This window comes from Ascaphus truei, chromosome 21, assembly GCF_040206685.1.
Source record: "Ascaphus truei isolate aAscTru1 chromosome 21, aAscTru1.hap1, whole genome shotgun sequence".
Taxonomy (NCBI): domain Eukaryota; kingdom Metazoa; phylum Chordata; class Amphibia; order Anura; family Ascaphidae; genus Ascaphus; species Ascaphus truei.
In genome coordinates, this window is record NC_134503.1 from 22480152 (window position 1) to 22507019 (window position 26868).

Sequence of the window (26868 nt, forward strand, 5' to 3'; positions counted from 1 at the left end):
GGTATATCTTCATGAATTTTCTAGTCATTGCTGGTCTTTTATCCAGTGATGGCCATTCCGTCTTCACGATGTCCTTAATAAAACCGTGAACATGAAAAGTTCTAGCCCGGACCCCCAGTACTTCTCTAATATCCTTAATATTCATCGCCAATCTCGCATACTTAATGAGCTTGTCCGACGAGGAATCCTCAAGTTCTGAGACACTTGCCTTTTCTGAATAATCAATGAAACGGTCAGGCTGCAAATCCAATGAAGTCTGTGATCTGGGTCTTTTTAAAGACCCCTGAGACTCTGCTCTATCAACAGACAGCAGGAGCGAAGATTTCATTCAGTGAAATACAGAGTAGAATTTTCTTCCTCAGACATCCTCTTAATGCAAATCTTTTGAGGTAGGTAGGAGAAAGTTTGGCATTGCTCTCTGCACAATATTAAGCCTTAGAAAGTTTTTTCTGGGCTTGACAACTTGACCCCCTTGCTGAGACTGCTCTGTTTTCTGGTCCCCTGAAACTGTAGAAGGAACAGACATGCTGCCAGCTTTCTATCAATAAGAGAATAAATACCGGACGTCCAGAACCAGCTTCCTCCCTGGTGGGGAACCGACCTTTGGCGCAAAAAAAAAAATACGTTCTCCATCACAACGTCATCTGCCGATGCGCCGTGTCGTGACGTCCCCCACCTCCACCCCACAGAGAAGCGGCTCCCGCGGCCTCAAGGGGAAGGTGCCGCGCAGATCAGAAACAGGACTGGCAATAGCATTATCACGACGGCGCGAAAGTGGCCGTTCTGGAGGTAAGCTGGGGAGGGAATCCACGCGGCCCTCAGAAAAACGACGGGAGGGACGGAGAGAGGGGCGATGGTAAATATGGGGTGGGTGGGTGATGGAGAGAGCGATCTGTATGAGAGAAGTGGGATAAATGTGCCCGGTGAGAAAGGGGCGAGTCTGAGAAGGTGGATACATGTGAGCGAGAATGGGCAAGGCATGATCCTGCACGGGTGCCCGTGCTCAACCAAGGTAATACGAGTAATTAAAGTATTAGCATCTTTGAAATGTGCACATTAAGGTAATCATTTGTAACAATTAGATGATTAACTGAACACAAAGTGATATGTAGCTGGAAAAACATCCCACATTTACTTTTAATATACTGCTGCGGCCGAGTTTATTCGAGCATTTGCCCGTTCTCGGCCGCAGCAGTAACCTGGCGCGCGCCGGAGGGTGCCGGGCGCGCGCCGAAGCAGCGGAAGAGCGCCCTCCGATCGGGGCGCTCTCCCTCCCGCTGCCGGGTCCGCCGGAACCCCCTGCCGCCGTCCCCCACATCGCGGGACACCAGGGCTCCCTCGGGGAGCCCTGGACGAGCGTGCAGGGGGCGCAGGCACCCGATGACGCGTGACCGCGCAGCACGCTGAGGGAGTGCGGCTAGCACGCCGGGGCATCCCCCGGCTTGCGGTGCTAGCCGTGCTCGAATTAAACGTGTCGGTAGTGTATACGAAATCCACTTTAGATTTTTAGCTACCACGAACACCCCAGTACAGGGATTAACCTCCACCCAACCTGTACTAACCCCTTCTGTGTGCACAACGCTCCTAGCAGGCAGGGTACATACAGATGCAGCGGCCATTATTGGAACACGTCACGCGGTGTATACCTCGTAATACCCATGTCATGGCGCGGGATTTCTTCCAACCGTATCGCCTTTAGACGCGAGCGCAGATGAGTGCAGAAAATGGCATTTTAGTGTTCTGGTTTTTAAACACCTGAAATTTACACAGTAGCATAGTAGCACAGTACTGTACACATTACAATTCATTCATTTAATTGCATTTAATGGCACACAATTCATGAAATTCAACAAAGCAACCGCGATAAACACGTTTGCCTGGGGGCGATTGGCGGCGTTAATGCCGCGTGGAGTACAGCAGCGCACACGAAAACGGCTCCGTGATTTCTTAAAATAATGGCTGCTGCATCTGTAATCAACAAATGTAAACAGACAGACATTGCTTACCTGAGGAATAACCTTCTTTTTCTTAATGTTAGCTGCATTAGGCCCAGAAAACAGCTTCTCAAGAGCAGCGAGCGCAGCACTGGCTTTTGCCACTTTCTTGTTTGGCCCGGCTCCCCTGAACTTCTGTGCGTCCACTTCAACCTGCATCACAAACACTGCTCAATGCACGTGCGCCTGTCACTGACATGTGTATGCCACTGCAGGGACATTTTGCCTGCAGAGTCCTTTCAATACATGAAGACTTGACCCAATCAAACAATGATTTCATGTAGCAGATGAATGCCTCACTCACTCACTCAATGTCTTACATTAAAGGGGCCACTGTATCCCGATTTCCCATATTACTTAGAAATATCCATGTGGTGTTTGGTCTCAGGTATAGATTAAAAGTTTTAGAGACCTACTTGACATCTGTTATTGGGGTTCCCGTAGATATGATCCCTACTGGCCACCATACTGACTAATTCTTTACAATCGTATTTTGCCTGTGCTAATCGTGCCGTGAATGGCAGGCACTTGTGAGGGTCAGTCTGGGGCCTGTATTGCATGTTCTGTGTTAAACTCAGTCTACGTTTGAATAGCCCTTTGCGTGTGTTACGTTATATACTACTACTAAATGGTGGAAGGGTTTCCCAGTGCTGGGTGCCTTCCAACACGAATACAACTCTCCTTATAGCAGCCCCAGTGGTGCATTCACCTCCATCACAAAGCGCTTGTCGTGGCTTCCCCCACTCTCCGATATCAGCTCGTACTTCAGGCCTCTCCTCTTCTCGTTCAGCTCCATCACTGGGTTTTTGCCGCTCGCTGTAAGTATTGGACCCTGAGTCCTGACCTGGGAGGAAGATACAGATAGCTGCACATCTTGTTTCCAAGATAAAACCCTGGACCCTCCCCCCCCCCTAGCTGGTTCCAATAACCCAATTATTTTTCAGTAAGTTAAATAGCGTGAATCAGACCTGAGGATAATACATTTCAGTGTAACATGACTGCTAGGACAACAGACCGCTTCATGCTAATGATCGAAAACACAAAGTAATCTACCAACATCTCACAGCAATACCCTGTCCTAAAATACATTCATCAAAAGGCGTTTTATCTGCGTTGCCCTAAACATTACCACATGGAGCTGAAATTAACTTTACAAACATAAAACTTTGGGTAACAATAGTGGTGGAATTCATTAGTGTAAATGAATCCAATCATAACATGAAGGGATTAATATTACACATGACATATAATTAATTACAGCGTGACTATAACAAGAGATGTCTCAGGAAGGGTGCTCAGCACAAATACACCCGTAAACATACAGCCACAAAGCCCCCTGTGATCCTAAAACATCAGCATGATACAGTAAAAGAATTAGCAGTAAAACACTAAGGCTTTACCACAGCAGCAGAGTCCTGATCAAGCTCCATCATGGACCAAAATGTTTTTATAAACCCATCAAATGAGAAATGATTTTTCCATTTTGTTTACAACCACCAAATAGTAATGAGAAAAAGTCAGGAGAGAGCAGGGATTGAGAGAGTGGAGGAGGGGGTGGGGGAGTGGCAGGAGAGAGCAGGGATGGAGAAGGGGGGGGGGGGGGGGGGGGCAGGAGAGAGCAGAGATGGAGAGAGGGGGGGTTAGGAGAGAACAGAAGGGGGGTTAGAAGAGAACAGAGATGGAGGGGAGCAGGAGAGATCAGAGATGGAGGGGGGGGCAGGAAAGAGCAGAGATGGAGGAGGGGGGGAGGGCAGGAGAGAGCAGAAATGGAGGGGGGCAGGAAAGAGCAGAGATGGAGGAGGGGAGGGCAGGAGAGAGAAGAAATGGAGGGGGGCAGGAAAGAGCAGAGATGGAGGGGGGAGGGCAGGAGAGAGCAGAAATTGAGGGGGGAGGGCAGGAGAGAGAAGAAATGGAGGGGGGGGCAGGAAAGAGCAGAGATGGAGGAGGGGGGAGGGCAGGAGAGAGCAGCAATGGAGGGGGAGGGCAGGAGAGCAGAAATGGAGGGGGCAGGAAAGAGCAGAGATGGAGGAGAGGGGGAGGGCCGGAGAGAGCAGAGATGGACGGGGGAGGGCAGGAGAGCAGAAATGGAGGGGGGGCAGGAAAGAGCAGAGATGGAGGAGGGGGGAGGGCAGGCAAGAGCAGAGATGGAGGAGGGGGGAGGGCAGGCGAGAGCAGAAATGGAGGGGGGGCAGGAAAGAGCAGAGATGGAGGAGGGGGGAGGTCAGACGAGAGCAGAAATGGAGGGGGTGCAGGAAAGAGCAGAGATGGAGGAGGGGGAGGGCAGGAGAGAGCAGGGATTGAGAGAGTGGAGGAGGGGGGGGGGTTAGGAGAGAACAGAGGGGGGGGTTAGAAGAGAACAGAGATGGAGGGGGGCAGGAGAGATCAGAGATGGAGGGGGGGCAGGAAAGAGCAGAGATGGAGGAGGGGGGAGGGCAGGAGAGAGCAGAAATGGAGGGGGGTCAGGAAAGAGCAGAGATGGAGGAGGGGGGGAGGGCAGGAGAGAGAAGAAATTGAGGGGGAGCAGGAGAAAGCAGAGATGGAGGGGGAGGGCAGGAGAGAGCAGAAATGGAGGGGGGAGGGCAGGAGAGAGTAGAAATGGAGGGGGGGCAGGAAAGAGCAGAGATGGAGGAGGGGGGAGGGCAGGAGAGAGCAGCAATGGAGGGGGGGGCAGGAGAGCAGAGATGGAGGGGGGCAGGAAAGAGCAGAGATGGAGGAGAGGGGGAGGGCAGGAGAGAGCAGAGATGGACGGGGGAGGGCAGGGGAGAGCAGAAATGGAGGGGGGGCAGGAAAGAGCAGAGATGGAGGAGGGGGGAGGGCAGGCGAGAGCAGAAATGGAGGGGGGGCAGGAAAGAGCAGGGATGGAGGAGGGGGGAGGGCAGGCGAGAGCAGAAATGGAGGGGGGGCAGGAAAGAGCAGAGATGGAGGAGGGGGAGGGCAGGAGAGAGCAGAAATGGAGGGGGGAGGGCAGGAGAGCAGAAATGGAGGGGAGGGCAGGAAAGAGCAGAGATGGAGGGGGGAGGGCAGGAGAGAGCAGAAATGGAGGGGGGAGGGCAGGAGAGAGCAGAAATGGAGGGGGGGCAGGAAAGAGCAGAGATGGAGGAGGGGGGAGGGCAGGAGAGAGCAGCAATGGAGGGGGAGGGCAGGAGAGCAGAAATGGAGGGGGGCAGGAAAGAGCAGAGATGGAGGAGAGGGGGATTGCAGGAGAGAGCAGAGATGGACGGGGGAGGGCAGGAGAGAGCAGAAATGGAGGGGGGCAGGAAAGAGCAGAGATGGAGGAGGGGGGAGGGCAGGCGAGAGCAGAAATGGAGGGGGGGCAGGAAAGAGCAGAGATGGAGGAGAGGGGGAGGGCCGGAGAGAGCAGAGATGGACGGGGGAGGGCAGGAGAGCAGAAATGGAGGGGGGGCAGGAAAGAGCAGAGATGGAGGAGGGGGGAGGGCAGGCAAGAGCAGAGATGGAGGAGGGGGGAGGGCAGGCGAGAGCAGAAATGGAGGGGGGGCAGGAAAGAGCAGAGATGGAGGAGGGGGGAGGTCAGACGAGAGCAGAAATGGAGGGGGTGCAGGAAAGAGCAGAGATGGAGAAGGGGGAGGGCAGGAGAGAGCAGGGATTGAGAGAGTGGAGGAGGGGGGGGGGTTAGGAGAGAACAGAGGGGGGGGTTAGAAGAGAACAGAGATGGAGGGGGGCAGGAGAGATCAGAGATGGAGGGGGGGCAGGAAAGAGCAGAGATGGAGGAGGGGGGAGTGTAGGAGAGAGCAGAAATGGAGGGGGGTCAGGAAAGAGCAGAGATGGAGGAGGGGGGGAGGGCAGGAGAGAGAAGAAATTGAGGGGGAGCAGGAGAAAGCAGAGATGGAGGGGGAGGGCAGGAGAGAGCAGAAATGGAGGGGGGAGGGCAGGAGAGAGTAGAAATGGAGGGGGGGCAGGAAAGAGCAGAGATGGAGGAGGGGGGAGGGCAGGAGAGAGCAGCAATGGAGGGGGGGGGCAGGAGAGCAGAAATGGAGGGGGGCAGGAAAGAGCAGAGATGGAGGAGAGGGGGAGGGCAGGAGAGAGCAGAGATGGACGGGGGAGGGCAGGGGAGAGCAGAAATGGAGGGGGGCAGGAAAGAGCAGAGATGGAGGAGGGGGGAGGGCAGGCGAGAGCAGAAATGGAGGGGGGGCAGGAAAGAGCAGGGATGGAGGAGGGGGGAGGGCAGGCGAGAGCAGAAATGGAGGGGGGGCAGGAAAGAGCAGAGATGGAGGAGGGGGGAGGGCAGGAGAGAGCAGAAATGGAGGGGGGAGGGCAGGAGAGCAGAAATGGAGGGGAGGGCAGGAAAGAGCAGAGATGGAGGGGGGAGGGCAGGAGAGAGCAGAAATGGAGGGGGGAGGGCAGGAGAGAGCAGAAATGGAGGGGGGGCAGGAAAGAGCAGAGATGGAGGAGGGGGGGAGGGCAGGAGAGAGCAGCAATGGAGGGGGAGGGCAGGAGAGCAGAAATGGAGGGGGGCAGGAAAGAGCAGAGATGGAGGAGAGGGGGATTGCAGGAGAGCAGAGATGGACGGGGGAGGGCAGGAGAGAGCAGAAATGGAGGGGGGCAGGAAAGAGCAGAGATGGAGGAGGGGGAGGGCAGGCGAGAGCAGAAATGGAGGGGGGGCAGGAAAGAGCAGAGATGGAGGAGGGGGAGGGCAGGCGAGAGCAGAAATGGAGGGGGGCAGGAAAGAGCAGAGATGGAGGAGGGGGAGGGCAGGAGAGAGCAGAAATGGAGGGGGAAGGGCAGGAGAGCAGAAATTGAGGGGGGGGGCAGGAAAGAGCAGAGATGGAGGAGAGGGTGAGGGCAGGAGAGAGCAGAGATGGAGGGGGGAGGGCTGGAGAGAGCAGAAATGGAGGGGGGGCAGGAAAGAGCAGAGATGGAGGAGGGGGGAGGGCAGGCGAGAGCAGAAATGGAGGGGGGGCAGGAAAGAGCAGGGATGGAGAAGGGGGGAGGGCAGGAGAGAGCAGAAATGGAGGGGGGAGGGCAGGAGAGCAGAAATGGAGGGGAGGGCAGGAAAGAGCAGAGATGGAGGGGGGAGGGCAGGAGAGAGCAGAAATGGAGGGGGGAGGGCAGGAGAGAGCAGAAATGGAGGGGGGGCAGGAAAGAGCAGAGATGGAGGAGGGGGGGAGGGCAGGAGAGAGCAGCAATGGAGGGGGGAGGGCAGGAGAGAGCAGAAATGGAGGGGGGGCAGGAAAGAGCAGAGATGGAGGAGGGGGGAGGGCAGGAGAGAGCAGAAATGGAGGGGGAGGGCAGGAGAGCAGAAATGGAGGGGAGGGCAGGAAAGAGCAGAGATGGAGGGGGGAGGGCAGGAGAGAGCAGAAATGGAGGGGGGAGGGCAGGAGAGAGCAGAAATGGAGGGGGGGCAGGAAAGAGCAGAGATGGAGGAGGGGGGGAGGGCAGGAGAGAGCAGCAATGGAGGGGGAGGGCAGTAGAGCAGAAATGGAGGGGGGCAGGAAAGAGCAGAGATGGAGGAGAGGGGGATTGCAGGAGAGAGCAGAGATGGACGGGGGAGGGCAGGAGAGAGCAGAAATGGAGGGGGGCAGGAAAGAGCAGAGATGGAGGAGGGGGGAGGGCAGGCGAGAGCAGAAATGGAGGGGGGGCAGGAAAGAGCAGAGATGGAGGAGGGGGGAGGGCAGGCGAGAGCAGAAATGGAGGGGGGCAGGAAAGAGCAGAGATGGAGGAGGGGGAGGGCAGGAGAGAGCAGAAATGGAGGGGGGAGGGCAGGAGAGCAGAAATTGAGGGGGGGGGGGCAGGAAAGAGCAGAGATGGAGGAGAGGGTGAGGGCAGGAGAGAGCAGAGATGGAGGGGGGAGGGCTGGAGAGAGCAGAAATGGAGGGGGGGCAGGAAAGAGCAGAGATGGAGGAGGGGGGAGGGCAGGAGAGAGCAGAAATGGAGGGGGAGGGCAGGAGCAGCAGACCTCACTAAGGCTGCGTTTATAGTAGGTGCGCGCCTGTCGCCCGAGCAATGTGTGCACTTTTAGATGGAGGCGTGGCGGTTGCGTCACCAGGCTTGTTCGCCCTCATTGGCTGAACCTATGCACATTACACATGTGACGCGGCCATCGCGCGAACGTACAACATAAATGGCCTTTTAAAAAATCTGCCGTGCGATCGCTCTTCATCGCGCGCACTATAATCGCGGCCTAAGGCAGCACTGTGTGTTACCATTCTCACAAGCGTTTCGTATTTAACGTAATGTATGAAGTGTTCTGTCACAGTGTTTATAATTCATTGGGAAGCTACAGGTTCTACAGAACTATTCTATACAAGACAGGCTTTTCTTTCCATTGGAGGGATCCAGATACATTTTGTATATGCCAAACAGAGCTGTATTTAGTGTCTCCCACACCAATCATTCAGTGCATGTTTACCGGGAACGAGACGAGGGACAGAAAGATATACGGCCATATTATAGACTTAACCCCTTCTGTGCCTTATACGGCCCGATTAATTCTTAAGGTCGTAAAAGACTTGTCAAATATTAGGGCTACCTTGTGAGCCCGTCCATCTCGCACCGCAGCACATTGCACCGCAGCACGTCATGTTAACAGTTACGGTCTGCACAGGATAAAATGGAAGGCATATTTGCCGGTTGTCACGGTGACTGTGCTGTTTCACATGCACATATCAGCTCTATGTAACGTCTCGGAGCGTCAGTACGGGTTAATAATTGATCGTGCATCAACTCCCATTGATTGGAATGAGCTAACCCTGGATCGGGGGCTGGGTGTATCTGTCCCTAAGTGAGCTACATCCCAGGATCGCTACTTCCTACGTGCAGACCAAGAAATGAGCGACTCCACATCTCTCATCTGGTGAGGACAGAATAGTTTGCTTCTGTACAGAACTGTGCGATTATAAGGAAACTCGTATCATTTACAAACCTGCTCTTCAGAACAGATACCATTTTGGAGAGATAATTCCTATAATCTTTTCCTCAATGTTTTATAACAAACAGCTTGTTCTTCGCTTTTGTTTTGTAACCGTTCTACATAGTGATGCTAAATACATACAACACAGTTGAATCCACTCTCTAAATCCTGCATTGTGCTGGGCAGGAGACTTCCGATCAGGGAATGTGTTCTCTGTGTTTACTCTCATGTTTTATCCTCGCTCTGTGTACTTCCCCTGTAATATGAATTGCTGTATGCTTGCATGTCTTGTTTCAAAGGAATGCTATTGGTCTATATAGCTTGCACTGTGAAGCATTGTGTACATGGCTAGTTCTATATGAATAAGATTCCTGAACGAGGAGTATTACAGGATCAGAGAAAGCACAAGATGCTGTGTATGAGCCCAGGTGGAAACTTGTGAGGATCCATTACCACCAATGATGTGACAAATATATGCAGGCTTTGCTGCAGCACAGGCAGAGGTTATTCTAACCTTGTCTCCTCTTACAGGTCAATACTTGGCTAGCATTTCATGTCCCACTAGTTGCAAGCAACAGCAAAGGAAGTGCTGACTAAATGCCACAATATTCTGTTCCTAGAGCTCACGGCAATGTGAGGGAGGATAATCCCAGCGTCTAACATCAGGGGGCGCCAGGAAAACCCAGCACTTGTCCCCCCCAGAACCATACTGAAGTCAGGATGTCTTAATCAACATTAAAAATATATGTCATAGGCCCGAGAAGCTTTAGCAGAAGCAGGATAGGTTTATGCTGCAGGACTAAGTAACAACATTAACCTGATAATTATTCTACTAGAGCTGGTGATGGTGACATTGTTCCAAGCACAGAATTCTCCATTGGATTTGTCTCCTCATGTCCATCAGTCTGCAAATTGAGCCTCTAATCCTTTAGTCCTGAATCTATCATCTATCCCCCTCCCCCCCCCCCCCGGAGAGTTCAGCATCATGAAGTCCAGACACCAGTAACAGCCTGACCAAGGAAGAACACTAAAAATGGCACTGACCTATCCCCCATAACCTTCGCCCCTACAGTATGCATTGGTGATGTTCCCCTACCAGTCTTCCCCGGCTAGATTAAAGAAAAATCCTTTAAAAAAGGATTGCTGTTTCAAAGATGGGAAGTAGGGGATCCCCACCGCTGACCCGCACTATGTATAGTTCTAGGGACCCGAGATACTAAACAGTAAATGTACTGGCGACACACAGGCCAATAGGAAGTCACTGAAAATGGAACCGTTCAGGGACCCCGGGGCTCCCTTTTTATGTATAGGATGGGACCCCGGGGGCCCCTTTTTATGTACAGGATGGGAGCCCAGGGCTCCCTTTTTATGTATAGGATGGGACCCCGGGGGCCCCTTTTTATGTACAGGATGGGAGCCCCGGGGGCCCCTTTTTATGTTACATGGTTACATAGTAGATGAGGTTGAAAAAAGACGTACGTCCATCAAGTTCAACCTATGCTAACTTTAGACAACCGATACTTTATCCTATATCTATACTTACTTATTGATCCAGAGGAAGGCAAACAAAAAACCCCATTAAGGGGAAAAATTAATTCCTTCCTGACTACAAGAATTGGCAATCAGATTAATCCCTGGATCAACATCCTTCCCATGTATACTTATTTGGTATATCCCTGTATACCTTTCCCAACTAAAAAGATGTCCAACCTTTTTTTGAACAAATCTATTGTATCTTCCATCACAGTCTCCATGGGTAAATGAATGTATAGGATGGGACCCCAGGGCTCCCTTTTTATGTATAGGATGGGACCCCGGGGGCCCCTTTTTTTTTTTTTTTTTTTTTTTTTAAACATTGTTTTTATTAGTTTTTTGTGCATACACGTCAAAGAATGCAGGATGTTGTCAATTGTATCAGGTATACACCTAACTTACAGGGAAACTTTACAAGTAACGGACGAACATTGGGGGGACCACAGGACAGGACGCAGACAGACTGACAACATCTAAGGACAAGGAAAAAGAGGGGGGAGGGGGGGGTAGGGGTGGGGGGGGAGCGGCCTGGTAGTAGCGCTGATTCCACGTTTCGCCGGGGTCTTTCACCATTGCTGCCTTTGTTCTGCTCCAGTTCGCCTCTCAGAGGAGCTCAGATCCGGAACACATCAGGATTTTATGAGTCGGAGAATCTCTTCACCACTGTACCTCGGGGGGAGCCCTACTGTCCGATCGTCCCGTCCGACTCCCAACCCAACATCCAAGGAGAACCCATCTATCTCTATCAGAGCCATATTGTGCGGGGGCCCTTTTTATGTATAGGATGGGACCCCGGGGGCTCCCTTTTTTATGTATAGGATGGGACCCCGGGGTCCCTTTTTATGTATAGGATGGGACCCCGGGGGCCCCTTTTTAAGTTTTTCCATGATAACCTTCTTGAATAAATACTATTTTTTCTTAAATATCCAATAGGGTTTATATTAACTAATTCCATGTCTTTTGAAACAAAATGATGTATGAATTAGACAAACAATGAGTAATTAAGAGTCAGGATATGTGCAAAAGTATGTGAAACCCTGGTTTTATCAGCTAAATTAAAGGGGATAATTAGAAGCAGATGTAAATAATTAGGTAGATCTTCAGGTGTGAGTTTGGGAGGCCACACTCTATATAAAGATCTGAAACTTTGTGAGTTTGGTCTTCACCATGCAGGTGTGTGGAAACACGTCATTCCACGATCAAAAGAAATCTGAGGACCTCAGAAAAATGGTTATTGATGCTCATCAGTCTAGAAAGGGTTACAAAACCATTTCTAAGGATGTGGAGCTCCACCAAGCTACTGTAAGAGAAAGTTCAAGACCCCTGTCACTCTACCCAGGAGTGGTCGCCCTACCAAAATCTCTTCAAGAACAAATCGGCAAATCCTCCAAGAAGTCACAAAGAAGCCCAAAGTAACATCTAAGGATCTGCAGGCCACTCTCGCCTTGGCTAAAGTGAGTGTTCATGACTCAACTATCAGAAAAAGACTGAACAAGAATGGTGCTAATGGAAGGAAAGCCAGGAGGAAACCACTGCAGTCTAAAAACAACATTGCTGCACGTCTGAAGTTCGCCAAAGAGCACATAGATGATCCACAAGACTTCTGGAACAATGTTCGTGGACAGACGAGTCTAAGGTAGACATTTTTGGCCTCAATGAGAAACTTTATCTTTGTCGAAAACCAAACACTGTGTTCGAACAGAAGAACCTCATCCCAACCTTAAGGCATGGTAGTGGGAGTGTGATGGTTTGGGGCTCCATTACTGCATCAGGACCTGGACGTCTTGCCATCATTGACACAACCATGAATGCTACATTGTATCAGAAGATTAGAATGTCAGGTCAGGTCATCCATCCGTGAGTTATTACTCACCCCTAGGGTGTTTCTGCTATATACTGCGGAGCCCCCCTTGTTATTACTCACCTGTAGAGTGTTTGTGCTATATACTACGGAGCCCCCCTTGTTATTACTCACCTCTAGGGTGTTTGTGCTATCTGCTGCGGAGGCCCCCGTGTTATTGCTGGAGTTTGAGGAGACCGTCTCATTCTTGCCTTCGGTATCCGATTTCTCATCTGAACTGAGACATTCCATATCTGTGTCAAACCCGGTTGGGTAACCCATAGCTTGCAAAACCTGCGCAGAGCAACACATGAAAGTCAAGAGGACAGCATGACTTTACCTGTAACTGTGCCTCAGATTTATGTGACAACCTGCCACACAGCACGAGAGCACCGCGTCCCTAGATACACCATCTGCATCTTATTAATATAATACATGTATTCATTTCTGCAGATATAATGAAAAGAACGTATGAATTCTTGCTGCACACCAAAATGTGACGTAACGAAATGATACATTTACCGGTGCTCCTTTAGTCCCAGCGAAGACCTGTATTTCGTCCAGAGTATCCACAGTAATTTGATGGACAAGGTCACACGGATTTGAATGAAAAATAATTTGTTGTGCCATAAATAACGTTTCGGCCTGCTGGCTAAGCCACTTCACTTGAGAAACGCCAGCAGGCCGGAAGGTTGTTATTTATGGCACAATAAATTATTTTTCATTCAAACCCGTGCGCCCTGGTCCATCAAATTACGGTGGATGTAATGACACATGCATGTGTGGCTGGTATTGACCTCCTGCTAGGAGGCTGTTCCATGTAACCCCTGACCTTTCAAAGAAAACCTGCATCTGCCCCTCTATCTCTGCATAGCACCCTCTCCTGCACGTCACTTATACCCCACAAGTATCTAATTAGTAACTGTTTAAGCTTTACTCTCCTGACTTAGGACAGACGTGATCCCTGGTGGACAGACGGGGAGAGAAAGTGTGTCCATGCTCTGACCATGCCTAGTGATCCTGCACTGAGCCACCAGGGACCCTGCTAGCAGTGGATAGGACGGGGGCTTTGTACTGATATGCTGCTAGTACTCAGCATTCAGACTGGGAGGTAAGTGGCTGCTCTCAGTGCTGCAGTTGCGAGTCGGTGGTTTTGCAGACTGACCTTCACTGCTACGTGAAGCTTGGCTGTTTTCTTTGACGGCCCGGAGGCTTCATGCAGTGTGCTGTCTACATCCACGGACATCGTGAAGACCGGTGCGTGGACTGGACCTGACTGAGACAGGAGCTTGTATTGCAGGCCGGGCCGGATCTGGTTCAGTCTCATCAGTGCATTCATTGGCTGGTTAGTGTCTATGGCTTTGCTGTCTAAAACTGGGGATGGGGAGTAGAGTTATAATGAGATATATACGTGCAATCTGAGATTCCGCATTCTTTCTCCTTTGCTACCAGAGCACCATGTCACACACGCAATGAGATCCTGGTAACAGCCTGTCACACACGCAATGAGATCCTGGTAACAGCCTGTCACACACGCAATGAGATCCTGGTAACAGCCTGTCACACACGCAATGAGATCCTGGTAACAGCCTGTCACACACGCAATGAGATCCTGATTACAGCCTGTCACACACTCAATGAGATCCTGGTTACAGCCTGTCACACACGCAATGAGATCCTGGTAACAGCCTGTCACACACGCAATGAGATCCTGGTAACAGCCTGTCACACACGCAATGAGATCCTGGTAACAGCCTGTCACACACGCAATGAGATCCTGATTACAGCCTGTCACACACGCAATGAGATCCTGGTTACAGCCTGTCACAAATGCAATGAGATCCCGGTTACAGCCTGTCACACACGACAAATCAACATGCTTATTACATGCAGACCGACAAATCTATAACATGCAAAGAAAGGGGTTAAAATGCATTCCTTATTGATGCAGCAATTTTGTGCTTGCTCCAGTGATTATGACATATAACACAAAGAAAGGAATCAATCTCTTTGTAGTAGTTACATTTTTGGGAGTATACAAAACGATCCCTATTCTTTCTGGTGATGAATCTAAATAATACTTTACATGTAAAAGAATGAAGGCTGTTTCTGAGCTCAGTGTAACTCCATATATCCCTAGTGACCAGCACGGCCTCTTGTGTGTTTCAGGATGATCTGCGGTGTGGCGTTAGGTGAACTTCTGGAGCGGTAATGAGGATGCGAGTACCTTACATTCCCAGTCCTGTGTGACCTCCTTACACGTTGGCACACGCAGCCATACACACGCAATGAGATGCTGGTTACACCCCGGCACACGCAACCATACACACGCAATGAGATCCTGGTTACACCCCGACACACGCAACCATACACACGCAATGAGATCCTGGTTACACCCCGGCACACACAGTCACACACGCAATGAGATCCTGGTTACACCCCGGCACACGCAACCATACACACGCAATGAGATCCTGGTTACACCCCGGCACACGCAGTCACACACGCAATGAGATCCTGGTTACACCTTGGCACACGCAACCATACACATGCAATGAGATCCTGGTTACACCTTGGCACATGCAACCATGCACACGCAATGAGATCCTGGTTACACCTTGGCACACGCAACCATACACACGCAATGAGATCCTGGTTATACCCCGGCACACGCAATGAGATCCTGGTTACACCCCGGCACACGCAACCATACACACGCAATGAGATCCTGGTTACGCACCGGCACACGCAGTCACACACGCAATGAGATCCTGGTTACACCCCGGCACACGCAACCATACACACGCAATGAGATCCTGGTTACACCCCGGCACACGCAGTCACACACGCAATGAGATCCTGGTTACACCCCGGCACACGCAATGAGATCCTGGTTACACACCGGCACACGCAGTCACACACGCAATGAGATCCTGGTTACACCCTGGCACAAGCAACCATACACACGCAATGAGGTCCTGGTTACACCCGAGCACACGCAGCCATACACACGCAATGAGATCCTGGTTACACCGTGCCACACGCCACCATACACACGCAATGAGGTCCTGGTTATACCCTGACACACACAGCCATACCCATGCAATGAGATCCTGGTTACACCCCGGCACACACAGCCATACACACGCAATGAGATCCTGGTCACACCATGCCACACACCACCATACACATGCAATGAGATCCTGGTTACACCCCGGCACACGCAGCCAGATCCTGGTTACACTGTGCCACACGCCACCATACACACACAATGAGATCCTGGTTACACCCCGGCACATGCAGGCATACACATGCAATGAGATCCTGGGACGATGCGCAGCGGCCGGGGGACGACACACTTACTTTTGCGCAGGTTGCGTCTCATCTTCTTATTTGGGTCTTTATCATCACATGACCCGTCATCAAATGGTCTCTTCAGGCTGGAACCTACAGGAGAAAAACGGAACACGTCAGGTGAATTTTAGGATTACAAGCACAATATGAAACCTACAATGAAAACACAAACAGGTGCGTGGACAGAATATCCAGGCGTCATCCCTTTCCATACTCCTCCTTACAGCATTAATACCTGCGCTAGAAATACTGCACAGAAATCACATGAATCTCAACACACAGCAGCCTGATACAAGGGCCCTCCCAGAGTCCAGAGGATTATAGTTATATATCGCTAGCCATTATCTCCATCAACAATAACGCAGGATCTCTATTACCTTCGTCATCACTAATCACTTTCATTATTGTCCATATCTCCTAAATCCACTCAGGTTAAAGTCACCTTTAATAACTCAATCCTGCTTTACCTGCCTGAGAAAGAAAGACCCTTCCAAATCCCACATCGTATAACTTGGTATTACGAATGACGATCCATGTTCCTGCTCTTACTCACCTTCTCTGTCTGTGTTTGACCAGGAATATTTCTGGAGAGGTTTGTTAGATGGAAGGGGGTCCATCTGAAGGACTTTATATATCTGCCCAAAGGCTAATAAACGCAAGGCGTGCTGCATGGGACGGGACAGAGACAATTGTAATTAAAAACAGATAGAAATTGCCCACAGTATTAATGGAAACACAAGAGGAAATCGACGGCAATGCACGGAATGACTTGTCCCATGTTTAATGGCCCTGGAGTGACTTCTTAAAGAAACGATGTAAGGTGGTCTGCTGCCGGAGGATTTGGGGGTGAACGAGGCCGAGCTGACGGATATAGGCAGTGCCATTGGAGCATGTTTCCCCAGCACCAGAATGAAGTAAGAGAGGTGCTGGCATGGAGAAGCCAGCAACACAGAGACCAGAAAGACTGGACAATGGGACAAACACATTAGAAGATGCTGCTGTAACTTGTCTATAGGTGACTGCTCACAAGGTCATTCAATGTCAACTTCCCAATTGTCTGCATTTGCAGGGACTCTTAAATCAGCTACATATAGGAATGACTACAAAGTCTCGGGGGAAATACACTGTGACCCAACAGTTCACGCGAGAAGACAAGTATTTCCCCCTTCCTTGAAACGGCCATACAATAATGGGTTACCTAATGAATGATATATAACACAATAATTAGACGTGTGCTGCCTGTCTGTTCTTTCAGGTCCTTTCACAGAATACTCTCTCTTCGGTCTTTAGACAAAGGGGACGGCCGCAGGCTTAGTCGTCAGAGTTAATGATGTATCCAATATTAATTGGGATTCTTAAAGCAGAACAAGTTTAAGATGCTCGGTACTCATACTCTGTTTTGCTCTATATTGCAGCGTGTTGTCTTTCTGAGGAGTATCTTTAATGACATGAAGAGATTGCTGATTACAATCCTGCATTAGTTATAAAACTTTATGGGCAGTGAGAGGTCACAAAGAATAAACTGGACAGGAGGAGATGTGAGAGGAGGGCAGGGTAAGGCTAAGGCCCCGGTCACGGCGCTCTAATGCGCGCCCACGCTTTCGGCTGCGCGTTCCGGCGATTCCCCGGTCTGCAGCTCACTGCAGGAGCAGAGACCGGGGGGGGGGGGGGGGGCGTGCCGGAGGAGTGACGGGGGCGCGGCCATGACGTCACCCGGCAGGTTCGCCCTCATTGGCTGAACCGCCGGGGGGCGTGCCTAGCCGCTCGACGCGAGTTCCTGCTCTCAATACTATTGAGAGCAGGAGTAGCTCTCGCGCGAGCGCTGCGGCCCCCCCTCGCAGCAGGCCTGGCGCCGTTGCGGGGAGGGCTCTGGTGAGCGCAGCGGACGCTGCAGCATGCAGCGGGGGCAAGGCCTAAGGGGGCAGGGGATCTCCTCTCATTCCCGTGTCTTGGGCAAGTACCATGCGTAAGAGAACATCATTAGGAAAAGATTTACAGATAAAAGTGGCTTGGCTGTTTTGCATATAAACGCGATCTGCTTTTATCTTGATGGAGACTCAGGAGGGAACACATATTAATGCTGCAGACCAAACAATATTCCTACATGTGTGTTTTATTAATAAATCAGTTCCGTACGATGAGAAAATACCTTTTTTTTTTTTAAATTAACAACAACAACCCTGAATGACATTTTGAATGTATAATAATGTAACAAGCATTTTTTGTTCCTATATAGCAACCATTTACAAAGTCACATCCCCTTCCTCTTCTAAAACAGGCTCTAGCACACCCCTTTTTGAGCCCTGCCCTCTCTCTAGCAGTGCACCAATTGTATCTAGTGACTGCCTGGTCACATGATTTTCCCCACAGAACTTTGCATCTTTTGTCCTCTCCTGCTGCACTGACAGCCATTTAGTGAACCCCCGAGCTGAATCTTCGCCGATCGATCACAGAAGTATGGATTGATAGGCAACTTGGCTAATCACTTATTGTGTGGATTGTATTGATGCACATATTAAAGGGGGGGGCGAGGACGGAGCTTGGACTGCAGCTTTAACAAACACTCAGGTAAACACATTGTGGTTGACATTAAAGACATAAGCAAACCTGCAGGGGGCACGTGTAATTGCTGCAGCTAATGTGTTTTGACTGCATGACAGATTAGCTTCCTAACAGGTCGGGGGAAAGAGTCCAGGTAAGATTTGACAGGCAGAGATTTCTCAGTGTATAAATAGTGAAGAGGTGGTGTGCAGAGGAACAGCAGAACGTGAGAAGCAGCTTTCTGCACTGCGATGTGCTGGGGATCAAATAACAGCGCTGAGAAAATAGACACTGTCACAGGTTTGCAAGTGTCTGAACAACCAACCAATTTGCGGCAATTTTATGTACGATAAAAACCGCTAGTTAAAAAATGGTATTTAATAAGTATGCAGGTAAAAAAATACCTTCATTAACATATACAGAGTTAAAAGGTGAGTGTAAGCATCCTTTTGTAGTCCTTATTTCATATGGGAAAGTGTCTTTACTAATAATGGGTGTATTTATATGATTTATACATTTATCAAGTAGCACATATCTAACTTGATCAGAGGGAGAAAGTGACCTGCTGCAGAAAACGTAGTGCCATTACCTGAGGCTGGAATCAAACACACAAGCCTTATTCTAACAACTTCCACGTTATGACCCTGATTCTGCGCTCGATTATTTCCAATCCGAGTTCTTAAAACTCTGCGATACCCATGCTCCACTACGCAAAATAAGGGTATGGGAGGCCCACCTTCCATGGGTTAAAACTGACTTTATTGCACTCTACCAGTTCAGGGATACCTTGTGGAAAAGCTACAAAGTAACTGGTACTACCAAGGATCTCAATCACTACAGATGCCTGCGGAACATGTGCACAAGGCAAACAAGGCACGCAAAAGCACAATATTACTCTGACAATCTCCTCCAGAATACATCAAACCCAGCTAACTTCTGGAAGGTTATCAACAACATATTCCAGCCTTCAAACCATTAACAACCAAGTAATATCACTAAGGGGGATATTACTCTGACAACCCCCACTGACATTGCAAATGCATTCAATGATTACTTTGTGGGGTGTGCCACTAACTTATTAGCGAAACGCAGCCCAAACAACAAACCTGAATCTCATCCTGGGAGTACCCCTATAGTCCCACCCCCTCCCAACACTGCCCACAATTTTCAATTTGGCCCAGTATCTGAAGAGGAGATTACACAAGCGCTCCTCAAACTAAAACTAAGCAGCCAATGCGGACCTGACTTACTACAATCTAGGTTCCTACGACTTGGTGCCCCAGCCATTGCCAAACCAATTGCTTCCATAGTCAACTCTATCCTGTCTGCAGGCCATATCCCTAAGACCTGGAAAACTGCCAGAGTTGTCCCAATCTTCAAAAGTGGGGACAAAAACACTGTCTCAAACTACAGGCCAATCTCACTTCTCCCAATTCTATCCAAAGTCATGGAGAATGTGTCCACTCCCAATTAAGCGATTACTATACCAAGACAAATTTCCCTAGCCAATTCCAATCTGGCTTTCGTCCCAAACACTCCACCTTAACTACCCTGCTAAAAGTTTGCAATGAAATCCAGTGTGGAATGGAACGGGGACAACTCACTGGTGCAGTATTCCTAGATTTTGCAAAGGCTTTTGATACAGTTGATCATGCTATCCTGCTTAACAAACTCCAGTGCTCTGGAATAGGAAAGCATGCTTTAAGCTGGTTTCAGTCCTACCTATCAGGTAGATCCCAACATGTGTCCATCTCAGGCTCTAACTCCAACCCCCTGGATATCACCTGTGGTGTACCGCAAGGCTCTGTTCTGGGGCCCCTACTCTTCTCAGTGTTCATTAATGATCTTCCCACAGCTTGTAAGGAAGCCTCAATACATATGTATGCAGATGACACAATCCTATATGCACACAGCCACAGCCTCTCTGACCTTCAACACATACTTCAGTCTGACTTTTTGAGACTCGAAAAATGGATTTCCCAAAACAAACTGTTTTTAAACACTGACAAGACTAACAATGGTATTTGGGACCAAAACCACATTTTTAAAGCTTCCAGCGACTGAGCTCCAGATAAGAACCAACACTAACACCACCCTAACCCCTGTCACTAGTTTTAAATACCTGGGCATATGGTTTGACTCCCACTTAACATTCGGGATGCACACTGATACCCTGACAACCAAGACATATGCCAAACTAGGAGTACTTTACAGGACCAAAACTTCCTAAGTCTCCTGGTCAGAAAGCGTATCGCACAGCAGATGCTAATGCCAATTATTGACTATGGAGACATAGTATATGGCTCGGCACCTCAAACCGACTTAGCAAACTTGACACCCTCTACAATTCAATTTGTCGTTTTGTTCTCCAACGCAACTATAACACACATCACTGCGAAATGCTCAAAGAACTAGATTGGTCATCACTCGAGTCTAGGCGCAAAGTTCACCTTTCCTGTCTTGTCTTCAAATTCTTATGGGCAAGCTACCCAGCAACCTGAACAAGCTCCTCACCCCTACCACATGCAGCACCTATCATCTGAGATCAGACTCCAAAAGACTGTTCATGGTCCCAAGGCTCAACAAAGTATCCGGACGTTCCTCCTTCTCTTACCGTGCACCCCAAAACTGGAACAACCTACCAGAGACTCTCACATCCACCACCAGTTTAAGTTCTTTCAAATCTAAGGCTGTCTCACATTTTAATCTGGTCTGTAACTGTTTCATACGCCCATAATATATATTTTCTTTAACTCTGCATGCAATGTCTTGTATATAATGTATACCTTGTTCATTTATGTAACTGTACTTGTAACCATGTATTATTTGTCTTAACGCTGTGCCCAGGAAATACTTGAAAACGAGAGGTAACTCTCAATGTATTAATTCCTGGTAAAATATTTTATAAATAAATAAATGGGTGATCAATAGTGATCCACCTCAGACTGACCCCTGTGTGATCCACTTCAGACTGACCCGTGTGTGATTCAGCTCAGACTGACTCCTGTGCATGTGTGATCCAGCTGAGACTGACCCCTGTGTTTGTGTGTGATCCAGCTCAGACTGACCCCTGCGTGTGTGTGATCCAGCTCAGAATTACCCGTGTGTGTGATCCAGCTCAGACTGATCCCTACGTGTGTGTGATCCAGCTCAGACTGACCCGTGTGTGTGATCCAGGTCAGACTGACCCCTATGTGTGTGTGATCCAGCTCAGACTGACCCCTGTGTGTGTGATCCAGCACAGACTGACCCCTGTGTGTGTGATCCAGCTTAGACTGACCCCTGTGTGTGTGTGATCCTGCTCAGACTGACCCCTGTGTGTGTGATCCAGCTCAGACTGACCCCTGTGTGTGTGTGATCCAGCTCAGACTGACCCCTGTGTGTGTGTGATCCAGCTCAGACTGACCTCTGTGTGATCCAGCTCAAACTGACCCGTGTGTGTGATCAGCTCAGAATTACCCGTGTGTGTGATCCAGCTGAGACTGACCCCTGTGTGTGTGATCCAGCTCAGACTGACCCCTGTGTGTGATCCAGCTCAGACTGACCCCTTTGTGATCCAGCTAAGCCTGACCCGTGTGTGTGTGTGTGATCCAGCTCAGACTGACCCGTGTGTGTGCTCCAGCTCAGAATTACCCGTGTGTGTGATCCAGCTCAGACTGACCCCTGTGTGTGTGATCCAGCTCAGACTGACCCCTGTGTGTGTGTGATCCAGCTCAGACTGACCCCTGTGAGTGTGTGATCCAGCTCAAACTGACCCGTGTGTGATCCAGCTCAGACTGACCCGTTTGTGTGCTCCAGCTCAGAATTACCCGTCTGTGTGTGATCCTGCTCAGACTGACCCCTGTGTGTGTGATCCAGCTCAGACTGACCCGTGTGTGTGTGATGCAGCTCAGACTGACCCCTGTGTATGATCCAGCTCAGACTGACCCCTGTGTGATCCAGCTAAGACTGACCCGTGTGTGTGTGATCCAGCTCAGACTAACCCGTGTGTGTGATCCAGCTCAGACTGACCCGTGTGTGTGATCCAGCTCAGACTGACCCGTGTGTGTGTGATCCAGCTCAGACTGACCTGTGTGATCCTGCTCAGACTGACCCCTGTGTGTGTGATCCAGCTCAGACTGACCCCTGTGTGTGATCCAGCTCACTGACCCCTGTGTGTGTGATCCAGCTCAGACTGACCCCTATTTGTGTGTGATCCAGCTCAGACTGACCCCTGTGTGTGATCCAGCTCAGGCTAACCCCTGTGTGTGTGATCATGCGCAGACTGACCCCTGTGTGTGTGATCCAGCTCAGACTGACCCCTGTGTGATCCAGGTTAGACTGACCCTGTGTGTGAGATCCAGCTCAGACTGACCCGTGTGATCCAGCTCAGACTGACCCATGTGTGTGATCCAGCTCAGACTGATCCCTTTGTGTGTGATCCAGCTCAGACAGACCCCTGTGTGTGTGATCCAGCTCAGACTGTACCCCTGTGTGTGTGTGATCCAGCTCAGACTGACCCGTGTGTGTGATCCAGCTCAGACTGACCCGTGTGTGATCCAGCTCAGACTGACCCCTGTGTGTGTGATCCAGCTCAGACTGACCCCTGTGTGTGATCCAGCTCACTGACCCCTGTGTGTGTGATCCAGCTCAGACTGACCCCTATTTGTGTGTGATCCAGCTCAGACTGACCCCTGTGTGTGATCCAGCTCAGGCTGACCCCTGTGTGTGTGATCATGCGCAGACTGACCCCTGTGTGTGTGATCCAGCTCAGACTGACCCCTGTGTGATCCAGGTTAGACTGACCCTGTGTGTGAGATCCAGCTCAGACTGACCCGTGTGATCCAGCTCAGACTGACCCATGTGTGTGATCCAGCTCAGACTGATCCCTTTGTGTGTGATCCAGCTCAGACAGACCCCTGTGTGTGTGATCCAGCTCAGACTGTACCCCTGTGTGTGTGTGATCCAGCTCAGACTGACCCGTGTGTGTGATCCAGCTCAGACTGACCCGTGTGTGATCCAGCTCAGACTGACCCCTGTGTGTGTGATCCAGCTCAGACTGACCCCTGAGTGTGTGTGATCCAGCTCAGACTGACCCGTGTGTGTGATCCAGCTCAGACTGACCCCTGTGTGTGTGATCCAGCTCAGACTGACCCCTGTGTGTGTGTGATCCAGCTCAGACTGACCCCTGAGTGTGTGTGATCCAGCTCAGATTGACCCGTGTGTGTGTGATCCAGCTCAGACTGACCCCTGTGTGTGATCCAGCTCAGACTGACCCCTGTGTGTGTGTGATCCAGCTCAGACTGACCCCTGTGTGATCCAGGTCAGACTGACCCCTGTGTGTGTGATCCAGCTCAGACTGACCCCTGTGTGTGTGATCCAACTCAGAATGACCCCTGTGTGATCCAGCTCAGACTAACCCCAGTGTGATCCAGGTCAGACTGACCCCTATTTGTGTGTGATCCAGCTCAGGCTGACCCCTGTGTGTGATCCAGGTCAGACTGACCCCTATTTGTGTGTGATCCATCTCAGTGACCCCTGTGCATGTGTGATCCAGCTAGGACTGACCCGTGTGTGTGATCCAGCTCAGACTGACCCGTGTGATCCAGCTCAGACTGACCCGTGTTTGTGATCCAGCTCAGACTGACGAGTGTGTGGGATCCAGCTCAGACTGACCTGTGTGTGATCCAGCTCAGACTGACCCATGTGTGTGATCCAGCTCAGACTGACCCATGTGTGTGTGTGTGTGTGATCCAGCTCAGACTGACCCGTGTGTGTGATCCAGCTCAGACTGACCCGTGTGTGTGATCCAGCTCAGACTGACCCCTGTGTGTGTGATCCAGCTCAGACTGACCCCTATGTGTGTGATCCAGCTCAGACTGACCCCTGTGTGTGTGTGATCCAGCTCAGACTGACCCCTGTGTGTGTGATCCAGCTCAGACTGACCCCTGTGTGACCTTGGTGCTCTGTGCACGGGTATCTGGGATAACAGCATCTCTGCGGTATTACACGTAAAACTCCAATTAAAAGCAAGAACAAAATTAGGCAAAAGTTCAGTTTGCTTCTTCAGCACAAGCGCTGCAGTAATTACTCCCTGAAGGTAAAACCAATTTATAAGCCTGTGCAGTGACAGACAAAATGGGGTTTATTAAGAACTGATTAATGCTCACAGAGCACATTCTGAGAATAGTTTGATTTTTATTCTGCAGTTCAGTTTCCCTGGAAGCATCGTTCTGCTTCTGTTACTGTCAAGGTGCAGGCTTAGACAAATGTCTCACTCATATCTTGTGGTAAGGCAACAAACTGTGGTAATTTCAGGATCCCATCAGAATTTACAGGAGACCCCAGTATGACCAAGTAAAGATATGACGTGTGCAGACAATTCTGGGAGGATCAGAGCAGAAAGCCAGATTAATAAGTGTAAGCGGCGTGCATCAGCGCTATTCGTTATTAGTCACCTGGAACAGTGTCTGCGTTTACTAATATCTCCAGAACAAAGAGGCTTGTGTAATTATCACTGGTCATACCGCCAGACAACTAAAGTACCCTGCACGGAATTGTATCATACAAACGGGATCCCTGCATTAAATGCTCGCGCCGCAGGGTGCTGCGTTTCATTCTCACCTGGACATATTTTAAATATTATGGCTTCCCATGTAGTAACCAACACAAACGAATGTGCCTATTTCTATGTCAGTGTGATGTACTACAAGCCCAGTGAAAAAGTCAGCACAAAAATACATCGTCCTGTTATGAATTTCTGCTTGATTTCCGCCCGCCAGTGAAGCTCACAACTTGGATCAATACACATGCACACACACGCCAGTGAAGCTCACAACTTGGATCAATATACATGCACACACACGCCAGTGAAGCTCACAACTTGGATCAATATACATGCACACACACGCCAGTGAAGCTCACAACTTGGATCAATATACATGCACACACACGCCAGTGAAGCTCACAACTTGGATCAATATACATGCACACACACGCCAGTGAAGCTCACAACTTGGATCAATACACATGCACACACACGCCAGTGAAGCTCACAACTTGGATCAATATTCTGACATTGCAGTTATAGAGAGCTCAGTGTATTGGAGCACTGTGCTATACTCTGCTGCTTCTCTTCCAGACAGCAGGAAAGTATTTTATTACAATTGAACTTTCAATTTGGTTGTTCCTATATGGATTTTGGCTTAAAAAATAAAAAAAATAAAACGACTAACTAAACAAAACACGTGGGACGGACGGACTCTCAGATCTCACAAGTGTTTATATTCAGTGGGCGTCTACCAGACTAAATTTGCCAATAAATGTAAAAATGCTGCTTTGCCCCGGTAGCATTCTGCAGAGCATGGCGTCTCCGATTTCCAAAAGCCCGCACACTGCACCTCCTTTTAGCAGCAAAGTCTTGGGTGGATTTTGCATCACTGGGTTCCATGCTAATTCCTCATGGTTACAAACACTTTCTTTAATCACTCTCCAAACGTCTCCCTTCCCCGTTTCAGATCAGACGCGAGCGACACCAGATCTGTCTCATTGGATTTCGCACAGGGACAAATGAAAGATCGGTCACAGCAGGCTGACAGCTCCAGTAACAGTTTATGATCCGTTATCTACTAGACAGCAACTTCCTAGTGACATTATCCGGTGATACGGTGGTGCCAAAAAATGTTTGTTCGCAAAGGACCCCTAGAAACGGCCCACACTGAATGTGTAACAGATAATCCCTGGTAGCTGCAGCCATAACTATTAGCAGGAGGTTTAAGCCCCTAACTTGCGTTATGTATCATATATTCAGGGATATTTGTATATTTCAGGCTCCTAAAACTGCAAATAGAATATTACCCAGAGGTGTGTTCCTAAGGCAGTGCGATTAATCATGTCACACACAAAACGTTTATTAAACACGTTTTCCAATGCGATCTGGGAAACTCCCAGACTCCTCTCTATGTAACCCGTGAGTTTGTCTCTAGTTTCTTTTCCTTTTCCCCTAAGTGAGAACTAAGCTTCTTTCCATTTAATAGACCGGTCGCCTGCACACCCCATGTGTGGCGCTGTGAGCTGCAAACTACAGCAGGGAAAGGGACAATCCTTTGGATTCGCTCTCCTGTGCAGAGAAGAAAGCGTATTGCTATGAGCTGCTGGCAGATACACACGTAGGAGGGTTGTAAGCAGGATATACTCAGTCCTGTCTGTATACCGTATGCTGCCTCCACTATGGTTTGTATTTAGTTCAATCTTTTAAAATATTTCCCTATAAGGCTACACTTATAGTGCCGGTGACGTCAGGATATGGTCACTGGGAGAATAAAATCGAGATGACTTCCAGTGATCGCGACCAAGCCGTCGCTCCCTCGCGCTTACTGAGAGCGCACGCGACGGCGGCAATGCATTTGTTTTGACGCGACGTCGCCGGCACTATAAGCGCAGCCTAACAGGGCCTGTTCGTCAGTGAAAAGGTTTGGTCGCTGCTGAAAGGAGCAGAACAGAAGTAGTTTCACACGACATGCCAGGCATACTTAATGTGCTCACAAGAATTACAGCAAACCAGTGAAGTAAATGAATATTAATAACGCAGAGTGGAGCTGCCGGCTCTCTGCATGCCTGTGCTTTCCAAAACATTGTCACACAGTTCAGAGGTCATTGAACGCGATTATAACCTGCTGTGCCCTGCTCTGAGATCCTCCCCAGTGTGCTCCAATGTGGCTGACATGAGAAACTACGCATATAGCACCATGAAAATCCCT

General features: G+C 49.8%; 1 protein-coding gene and 1 long non-coding RNA gene across 7 annotated transcripts in view; both read right to left on the bottom strand.

The window, feature by feature from the left end:
• Positions 1-26868, bottom strand: part of STRBP (spermatid perinuclear RNA binding protein) — a 128535-nt gene that overhangs the window by 9724 nt on the left and 91943 nt on the right. For all 6 annotated transcript variants that reach the window (XM_075579359.1, XM_075579361.1, XM_075579360.1 and 3 more), the window contains 6 exons: positions 16143-16254; positions 15599-15682; positions 13401-13609; positions 12371-12529; positions 2704-2838; positions 2007-2147 (listed from right to left, as the gene is read on the bottom strand). In XM_075579359.1, the coding sequence (XP_075435474.1) occupies positions 2007-2147; positions 2704-2838; positions 12371-12529; positions 13401-13609; positions 15599-15682; positions 16143-16254 (840 nt within the window). The remainder of the gene's footprint in view (positions 1-2006; positions 2148-2703; positions 2839-12370; positions 12530-13400; positions 13610-15598; positions 15683-16142; positions 16255-26868) is intronic.
• LOC142472324 (uncharacterized) lies at positions 14309-15594 on the bottom strand. The gene is made up of 2 exons (XR_012789652.1): positions 15525-15594; positions 14309-14762 (listed from the first exon to the last, which is right to left on the bottom strand). It is a non-coding gene; the product is annotated as an uncharacterized LOC142472324 (long non-coding RNA).